Raw genomic sequence first — 10,253 nt, forward strand, 5'->3', positions numbered from 1 at the left:
AAAAAAAAAAAAAAAAAAAAAAAAAAAAAAAAAAAAAACTGAGAAAAAAAAAATTAACCTCTGACTATCAGTGACAATTCTTTAAAAACTCCCAATCCATTCCTGCAAGAATTCAGTCAGGATCATCATCAATCACTGTATCACTCTCAGAAGTCAGGAGTGTGGTAGGAAGGATTTGGTGATTTTCGGATGCAGCTGGGACAACATCACCATTATCATCATCATCGTTGTTGTTGTTGTTGTTGCTAGAGGTGACATATTCAAGTGGCAGGTCGACAACAGTGGAATCGCTTGTAGGCACTTCAGCAATAACAGTGGCATCGTCTGGAGAGATTTCAAGAACAGGACGACAACGATGGGCAGATATGATGACTTCTTCGAATAAATCTAAAGTAATTACTCCTTCTGAGTCCAACTGCTCAAGAGCCTGGTTACAGAACTTATGTACAGAACACATCAGATCACCAACAGTCCAGCACTTTGCTTGGACAATGCTGACCACATCGGGAAACTGAAACATGAAAGAGAAACAACATTGAGACAGGAAATATCGTTTTCTTACAAAAATTGGGAAATTATAAATAATATGCAAACATAGGCACATGAGTGGCTGTGTGGTAAGTAGCTTACTTACCAGCCACATGGTTCCGGGTTCAGTCCCACTGCATGGCACCTTGGGCAAGTGTCTTCTACTATAGCCTCAGGCCGACCAAAGCCTTGTGAGTGGATTTGGTATAAGGAAACTGAAAGAAGCTTGTCGTATATATATATATGTATGTATATATATGTATGTATATGTTTGTGTGTCTGTGTCTGTTCCCGCCCCATCGCCACCACAACAGATGTTGGTGTGTTTATATCTCTGTAACTTAGCAGTTCAGCAAAAGATACCGATAGAATAAATGCTAGGCTTACAAAGAATAAGTCCGATGGGGGGGGGCGGGGGGATCTATCTGTTCGACTAAAGGCGGTGCTCCGGCATGGCCGCAGACAAATGACTAAAACAAATATAAGAATAAAAGAATAGGAGCCAGTCAGGCGGGCCAGGCATTGATCACGGTCAGACAGTGCTTTTTACGTGCCAGTGGCGCGGGAAACAGTCAGTGGGTACTGGCATAGGCCACGTTCGGATGGTACTTTTTACACGCCGGGTTCGATTCCTGGACTGGGCAATGTGTTGTGTTCTTGAGCGAAACGCTTCATTTAGCATTACTCCAGTCCACTCAGCCGTAAATGGGTCACACCGGCAATGGACTAGCCTCCTGATCAGGGGAGATGTTGGCCTGCCCACCTAGCCAGCATGGTAGGAATCATTCAAAAGCTAAAACAATGCAAAGTGCACAGTGATCAGCGATGTATAACAACATCCAATAGCTTGCTCATGATCATGTGACGTAAAAGATTATAAAAAAAAACAAAAACATTACAGAATAAACGAGTGTTCTTTACTCACCCTGACAAGTTTTTCACTTTGCTTTGTGTAACATATAAAAACTGGAGTTTGGATGTATGAAGCAACAATCCACTGGAGCAAAACTTCAAGCTGGGGATTTGATCCAGGGATTCCACACGAACTGACTAACGCTCGACAATTACTCTGTAAATGAAGAAGGAAGACGGGTTGACCCTTTCAGTGTTTAAACCGACCATGTCTGGCCCAAATATTCATGTTTTTTGTTCAAACTGATCAGATCCTGCCTCTCACACCTACCCTACAATGTCATTCTAAAGATAAACATACAGATCATCAAAATCTTGAAGCTAGGAGATACTGCAGGATTACATTATTCACATTTGATGGATATTTGTCCTCATCTTGTTTGTTGTTAACACAATGTTTCAGCTGATATACCCTCCAGCCTTCATCAGGTGTCTTGGGGAAATTTCAAACCTGGATTCTCATTCCTAAGATATTTTTCCATGTTATTATTATTATTATTATTATTCATACCCAGTTGAAGGTTAGCATGCCTGCCGAAATGCTTAGCGGTAATTCATCTGTCTCTACGTTCTGAGTTCAAATTCCACCAAGGTCAACTTTGCCTTTCATCCTTTCGGAGTCAATAAATTAAGTACCAGTTGCGTACTGGGAGTCAGCCTAATCAACTGGCCAACTCCCCCAAATTTAATATTTATTTCCAAGCTTGATCTCATTGTAGGGCACCTTGAGCAAGTCTCTCTTACCATAGCCTCAAATTGCCCTTCATTTTTTATGAGAGTAATAAATAATAACTAAAGCTGAAAGCAATAGTTATCTACACAGTCAACTAAAATACTTGACGGCAGTGCCCCAGTATGGCCACAGACCAATGATTTACAGCAATAAGAGATAGAAGTAGGCAGACGTTAAGATTTTGGCAAAAAAACATACAAAGGCAGCAAACTGACAGAATCGGTAGCATCTGTTTTCATGTTCTGAGTTCCAATTCCACCAAAGTTGACTCTGCCTTTCACCCTTCTCGGAGGTCAATAAAATAAGTACCAGTCATACAATAGGGTTGGTGTGATCCACTTTCCTACTCCCTTAAAATTGCTGGCCTTGAGACAAATTCTGAAACCAATATTTGCTACAACTAACAAAGAAAACACCACTTTGACAGAATTCACCCAATTATTCCTTCTTCGGTTTATTGCTGATGTTATTGCTTGTTTTCTCCAGCAAAACTAAAAACTAAATTCATCAGAGTAGACCTTGCGGAGAGAGGAAGTCAGTGAGAAGGTCACATATGGCAACAAAAGGACTGTCACTAACAAACACCCGATCACCTGTTTAACCAGCACATTAAACAAATGATCGATTACTTAGTTGGGTAAATATTTAACCAATCGACAAACAAAAAAGAAGTGATATCGCACCAGTGCATATACTGTTGTTATTGGTGTGATGACCCTCCCAAGACACAAGATTTGTTTCAACTCATGAATTCACATCAAGAACCTTGCAGAACAAATACAGAAGTGAAGTTAATTCATTTCACTCGTAGTGAAATGAGAAGTTTATGTTTTCGCTTCACCAGTGGAAAAAGAAAGGATTAAAGAATAAAGAGAAAAATATTTCAAAAGAAAAATATTTCAACTTACTTTGTAAATGTCTCTGCATGAAGAAACGGTTAAAATAGCAGATCCTATGATTTCTTTGGAAGTATTTTCATAAAAGTCATTTAGAGTTTGAGGTGGTGGAATGTTTTGTGGTTCGGAATCGATGACAGACATTACAGGAAATTTTCTGTGCAAGCATGGATGAGCAAGTTGTGAAAGGTTCAGAGTTAAATCTTCGCTATAGTCGCAAGAAGGGTTTTGCAATGTCAGTATGGCAACATGGATCACATTTTTGGCAATTTCATCAGCAATCATTTCAAGGCATTGCAAACATATATTAGATTTAAACTGAACATTACATGGAATGACTCCAAAAATATCTACAAAAGACTCGTACATTATTTCCTCTGACACCTGATCAGCAAATGTTGATAGATTATCATCACTGTCCAAAGACATAGAATGAATTTCACTGAAATCTTTAGATGTTGGGTCATCAGAAATATCAGTTCGAGAGATCACAGATTCTTGATGTTGAAAATTGTCCCTAATATCAAAATATAATAAGGAATCTGGAGAATCAACACAACTCCTAAGTAACTCGTCCTCAAAACTTGCCAAAGTGTTGTCTTTAAATCCACTTAAACTACCGCTATGGAAACTTTCCTGGTGCCAATTATTGCGCAAGCTCAACAAAGACTGGCTCGTTGCATCAGTGCGCATCAGTTCCTCAGCAAACTGTGAAAGTGTAATATCGCGGAATCCACTCATGCTTGGTTCAATTGTTTTGTTCTGTTCACTCAAAGAACTTTGCCTCTCAAGTTCCATATAGAAATTGGCAAGATCTTCCTGAGGAACAAGTTTGTGGTCGAAACCAACTCCACAACAGTCCATGTCTTCAACACTAGTCATATTTGGCAAGCTGGGTCCATACTGGTACCGTAGCAGCTGTCGGTAATAGGGGTTAATAAGGTAGTTCTCATGCAGTTCTAACAAAGCATTTGTAAATAGTTCCTTCGTAATAGTCAAGGCATATTTATCATAATCAGGGAGATAAACTCCTTGGCAACTACTTGAGGTATAAGCAGCTTTTACACCATGGCATTCAATACTGTCAATGAACATACTAATTTTGTGAGCTGTTTTCAGGCTGCTGTCAAGAATATTTGAACTTAAATCATTAATCCAACACCCAAATGATAAGCTATTATTCATCCAACCAGACAATGAAGAAGAGTTGCTCCAAAGTGATTGTCGTCGACTGGAAGAAGCTGAAGAAGGGTTAGTGCAATTAACTATAGCTTTGGCTTCCCGAAATATTTGGTTAACTAATTTATCTGCAACAGCAGTTAAGTCTAGCTCTGTAGACGATGGAGAGTCTTTGTATTCTCTGTTGGATGATAAAATAGAACCAACAAGAGAGGAAATATTTAGACTACTTATTTCGTTTAGAGAATCGCATAAAATTTCGTTTGAGAGGTAATCTGAATAACTGTAGATGGCCTCTGGTATGGCTGGCCGGAAAATATTGCAAGCTGGGTCAACAGACATGATGCTAGCATCAGAAAGATCTTTTAGAGTGCTTAAATTGCTGAAAAATGAACACTGTCTTTGTTGTTCTTTGTTTTCACACTGTAAACAAATTTCTTCTGAATCAACAATAGTCACCTTGATGTCTTCAAATAAATGATCTACATAACCTTGGACAGTGTCCTCTGATATAAAAGAGACATTGGCATTACGATCGATGTTTGGTTCAGGGCCAAATTTAATTGGCACAGGTTTGTGCAAATTAGATGGAAGGTGAATATTTTGAAAGTTCTGCATACCGGTTGTATTATAAACAATAGCAGCACTCTCTTGGAGTAGGTTTTCTATAAAGTTGGCAGCAAAATCTTGAACATTGTATGTGCCGATTTCTTCATGAATCGTGCCAGGACGAGTCGTAAGTTCTCGTTTCATGAAAGATTCATACAATTCTTCAAAGTCTGAACTGATGTCAGAGCTGTAACGTGTACTGCAGCTACTTCGACGGGATGTCAAATCGCTCAAGTTTGAACTTCGACGTCGAAAGTTTGAGATCCAGTCATGATAATCAACATCCAAGTAATCCATCGACGCTGTATGACCAAAGGTGGACGCCAACAGCCCACTGCCATACAGAGAACAATGTTCTGGTATAAACTTTGCTATAGACTTGAATTCTTTATCAAAACGAGGAGCCACATCATCAGAGTTATTACAAGTACATTGAGGGTTCAATTCACATAGAGATTCAGTGAGAATTTCTTTCGTTAAACGCTTGGCAAAACTATCAATATCTTCGACAAATTTCACTTCTTTTCTTTCCCCTACAAATATAAACATTTTAAAGATTAACAGAAATCAATATGAATGGAAAACAATTCGAAATAAGGAACAAATTTGCATACCGTAAAGTATTAGCATTTTATTTTTAAATATTGGGATTCTGTCAATGGGAATCTCAGTCCGTGCAGTCTCAAGATATGATACGTATATCACAAGACATACAAAATGACATACAAATGACATATCAAAAACATGTTGAATATAATGTTCCCATACAGGTATTTAGTGGAGGCACATGGCCTAGTGGTTAGAGCAGTGGACTAGTGGTCGAAGGACAGCGAGTTCGAATCTCAGGCTGGGTGATGTGTGTGTTTTTATGAGCAAAACACCTAAGATCCACGTGGCTCCAGCAGAAGGTAATAGTGATCTTCTGCTGACTGTTTTGCCACAACTTTCTCTCACTCTTTCCTCCCGCATCTAGCAGCTCACCTGCGACAGACCAGCACCCTGCCTAGGTGGGGAACCTATACGCCAATGAAACTGGGAAACCGGCCCCTTATAAACCAGGCATGGCTTAAGAAGGAACAAATAACAACATACAGGTATTTGACAATAATTACTCGTCCAGATTAATTACTAAGTAAACTATATTTTAACGAATAAACACAAAAAAAAACCAAAACCAACCTTCAACATCTGTTGCTTCATTGGCAATGAGAATTTCGTCCGTGTTAGATGCCACATTGCTTTTATGGGGTGGCGTCAGATTGCTGGATTCAACATTAGTTACAAGAATGGTGTCTTCTACAATTTCAGTAGTAACAGTTTGTGTCTCGGAGTTGACACAAACCTGATTGAGAAGAGAATCCTCATCTGCAGATGTGTGATTTAGTGAGCTTATTGCTGGCTGAAAGCCAACCAGACATTTATTGAGATCTCGCAACAGGTATCGGTCCATGTATTGCCTTTGTTGATTGTTAAACTTGTACGGAAGTGTATTGATGGCGCTAAGCATCGTTTCTAGGTTGCCACCAGATTTCCGCTGGAGGAAAAGAAAAGAAAAATGGAAACATTTAAATGCAAAGCAAATAAAGAACAGTTCACTTCTGAGAGAAAATGAATGTATCTACTCCCGCTTCATGTAAAAAGCAGAAAAAAAATAGTATAGTTAACTATTTTTTCAAAGAGATGAGACAAGATTCCAGCCAGGAAAAAGATGACATGGTGATGGAATAAAATGGGAAAGAGAGCCATGGAAGCAGTACTGGTGGCACACAAAAAAAGCACACAGCACATGCTGTAAAATGGCTGGTGTTAGGATGGGCATCCTGCAATAGAAACCATGCCAAAGTAGACAGTGGAGCACAGTGCAGTCCTTGGGCCCATCAAATACTGTCAAACCATCCAAGAGGACAGAGGACCGAAATATGTGGTGCAGTGCTGTACTCAAGAAGACCTGCCCACCACAACAGAATTGAGGTCCTAAAACCAAGAGGCTACATATAAAGCATTGGTGAGGGTGCTGGTGCCACGTATAAAGCACTGGTACTGAAGACACATAAAAAGCACCCAATACACTCTGTGTAGTGGTTGGCATTAGGAAAGGCATCCAGCCATAGAAACCAAACCCAAACAGACTACGGAACCTGGTGTGACCCCTGACCATACTAGCTCCTTGCAAACTGTTCAACCCACACCAGCATGGTAAACGGACATTAAATGATGATGATGATGATGACGACGACAACAATGAAAGTTAAGTATGTTCATTGTGGCCAAAGATGATAACAAAGCAGCATCCAAACATTCTGAGGGTAACTATTGAAGAAAAATATGCAGCCTTTAGGGTTACTCACAGAAGCCTTATCACAGTAGTTTCCAGAGAACTTCAAATTCTCTCCATAACCAGAAAACTCAGAAAACTTCTCAAAGCCTTTAATGGTTATGGCTTCATTGTCATCCATAGCTTCCATGAAGAGAGTAGAGGCCAATAATTCAGGACATGTCATATAAATAATTTCCTCCTGAAGATTTTAAAAAGAACAAAAAACAATTTTTTTAAAGACAAAAAAAAATCAATTGACGTAAAATTAAATGTCTCTTGTAAATACAAATCAAAAAATAAAAAATTTCATAAAATAGAAAGCAACTGTTTCCTACCTGGCATCTACCTTTACTCAAAATGTGACCTCCAAGAAATCTGTTAGCAAATCCAATCTGAAATTTAAGATTAATAAAATAAATGCATTAATTAAGTGATAAAATTACTAGACATTACAATTAAAACTTCTATCAAATTAACTGAAATGTTTTCACCTCTCAACAGAAAAAGAGAACCTTTAGTCTTGTTCCAGTCATGACCATCCCTCTAAAGCTCGCAGCTAAGTAATGCCTTGAGCCCTGGGACTCATAGTGCTCGTTGCCCAGTTTCCATGGCATAGGAGTTTACCAAGAATACAATAATCCTCCTGAACAGGGCACCAATCCATCGTAGGGTCATTCGTTGAGAGCTGAGTAAACTGCAGTCACATAAAATGAAGAGTTTTAACTCAAGAATACAACATAGCGTCTGGCTCAAGAGTTGAAACCATGATCTTGTGGTCATGAATGCAACACCCAAACTACTAGGTCACGTGCCTCTATTGTAATGCTGGTGCTACAATAAAATGCACACAGGACTCTCTGTAAAAACAAAAAGGTTCCTATTGAGAAGGGCATCCAGTCATAGAAACCAAACCCAAAATGAAATGCAAGAGTTTCAAGCATGATGCTAGTCATCAGCCATTTTGAATTCGAATGACAGAAGTTGATTGTTATTACTGTAAGGCGGGCTGTGATTCGTCAAAGAAGGTCACATGGTGTCATGGTTTGGTGTTGGTATATGGGTAACAGCATGGCTGACAACTAGCATTGCGCTTGAAACTCCAGAGTACCAGGTGTTGAGATGTTTTTATCTTTTAGTTAGATTTCTTGGAGGTAAATATTTGATGCAAGAAAGGATGACGTTCCAGAAAAAAGACAAAATATAAAAATTATTTACCAACCTTTAAAGTGGCACTACTGGCATCATATGTTTTACCATTTTCTCGAACATAAATAGGACAGAGACTGGTAGAGCAATTCTTCCATGTTTCCAGAGTTGGACGTTTTCGTGGTTCCATTACCTAAAAATGAACAAAGAGTTGACAGAAATCAGAATTTACATAATGAAGTGTTTTCTTTTGCAAACAATTAAAAAACAGCAGAAGTAAAGAGGAATTAGTCTCAGAAGAAAGAAATCTGGCTGTTTCTTGCAATAAACACATCTAAAGCAAAACCTTTTTGTTCATGCACCTTTCAAATACTAAGGTGGGTCCCCAATTTACTATTTTGCTTGCTTGGAGTTCCCAGGTCTTATATGGATCCCCGATTGAGATCATCATCATCGTCACTTAATGTCTGCTTTCCATGCTGGCATGGGTTGGACAGTTTGACTGAGGGCTGGCAAGCCAGAAGGTTGCACCAAGCTCCAATCCAATCTGGCAATGTTTCTACAGCTGGATGTCCTTCCTAACGCCAACCACTCCGAGAGTGTAGTGGGTGGTTTTTACGTGCCACCAGCATGAGGGCCAGTCAGGCAGTACTGGCATCAGCCATGCTTGAATGGTGCTTTTTACATGCCACCGGCACGGGAGCCAGTCAGGTGGCACTGGTAACAACCACGCTCAAACAATGCTTTTAACATACCACCGGCACAGGAGCCAATCAGGTGATACTGGCAACGACCACACTCGAATGGTGCTTTTTACGTGCCACGGGCACGGGAACCAGTCAGGTGGCACTGACAATAACCACGCTCAAATAGTGCTTTTTACATACCACCAGCACAGGAGCCAATCAGGCGGCACTGGCAACAATCAACTGAAAAAATTTTTTTTTAATTTCTGCTAACCTGTCGTTGTATTTCAATTTCTCCAGTGAAATATTGGCCGGCAGAAGCAACTCTACGGAAATAATGAAGAATACAACGCAGTTTGGCACACTGGGATTGCCTAAGGAAATATAAAAACAGACAAATTATTAGTAAAAAATAAAAAGAAATATTTAACATGGCATTAATTTTCTTCATAGGTATCTGAGATCTTTATATGATGGAGTAGGTTTTGGTAAAGATATCACCATAAGAAAATATCAAATGGTGCATCTACTTCAAAATAGTCATTTAAAGGGAGAAACATTAAAGAAACAGGAGGAATAAAAATATTTAGATGTTCCAATATCTTTTCTCACATTTGAGAGACAAAAGTTTTCAACCCATCCCCTTTCTACTCAAACAATAGGCATGGGCATGGCTGTGTGGTCAGAAGTTTGCCTCCCAACCATGGGGTTCCGGGTTCAGTCCCACAGCATGGCACTTTGGGTAAGTGTTTTCTAGTATAGCCTCAGGTTGACCAATGCTTTGTGAATGGATTTCGTAGATGGAAACTGAACGAAACTTGCCATATGTGTGTGTGTGTCTGTATTTTCCCCCCAACATCGCTTGACATCCAATGCTGGTGTGTGTACATCCCTGTAACTTAGCAGTTCAGCAAAAAGAGACCGATAGAATAAGTACTAGGCTTACAAAGAATAAGCCCTGGGGTCGATTTGCTCAACTAAAAGGTGGTGCTCCAGCATGGCCACAGTCAAATGACTGAAAGCAGTAAAAAAATAAAAGAATAAAAGGATATACACATATATGTGACAGGCTTCTTTCAGTTTCCGTCTACCAAATCCACTAACAAAGCTTTGACCGGCCCCAGGCTGTAGTAGAAGACATACACTGGGACTGAACCCGGAACCATGTGGTTGAGAAGCAAGCTACTTACCATACAGCCATACCTGCGCCTATATATATGTATATATATATATATATATATATATAT

The 10,253-nt window shown here is 39.4% G+C and overlaps 1 protein-coding gene across 2 annotated transcripts in view; it reads right to left on the reverse strand.

The window, feature by feature from the left end:
* Positions 1–21: 21 nt before the first annotated feature.
* Positions 22–10,253, reverse strand: part of LOC106877645 (uncharacterized) — a 24,246-nt gene continuing 14,014 nt past the window's right edge. For both annotated transcript variants that reach the window (XM_014926590.2, XM_052970268.1), the window contains exons 4-11: positions 9,281–9,380; positions 8,394–8,513; positions 7,510–7,566; positions 7,206–7,373; positions 6,037–6,391; positions 3,082–5,390; positions 1,454–1,597; positions 22–511 (exon numbers count right to left, since the gene is read on the reverse strand). In XM_014926590.2, coding sequence (XP_014782076.1) covers positions 113–511; positions 1,454–1,597; positions 3,082–5,390; positions 6,037–6,391; positions 7,206–7,373; positions 7,510–7,566; positions 8,394–8,513; positions 9,281–9,380 — 3,652 coding nt within the window. In that variant the 3' untranslated portion in view covers positions 22–112. The remainder of the gene's footprint in view (positions 512–1,453; positions 1,598–3,081; positions 5,391–6,036; positions 6,392–7,205; positions 7,374–7,509; positions 7,567–8,393; positions 8,514–9,280; positions 9,381–10,253) is intronic.

Source organism: Octopus bimaculoides, chromosome 8, assembly GCF_001194135.2.
Source record: "Octopus bimaculoides isolate UCB-OBI-ISO-001 chromosome 8, ASM119413v2, whole genome shotgun sequence".
In the NCBI taxonomy this organism is placed as follows: Eukaryota; Metazoa; Mollusca; class Cephalopoda; order Octopoda; family Octopodidae; genus Octopus; species Octopus bimaculoides.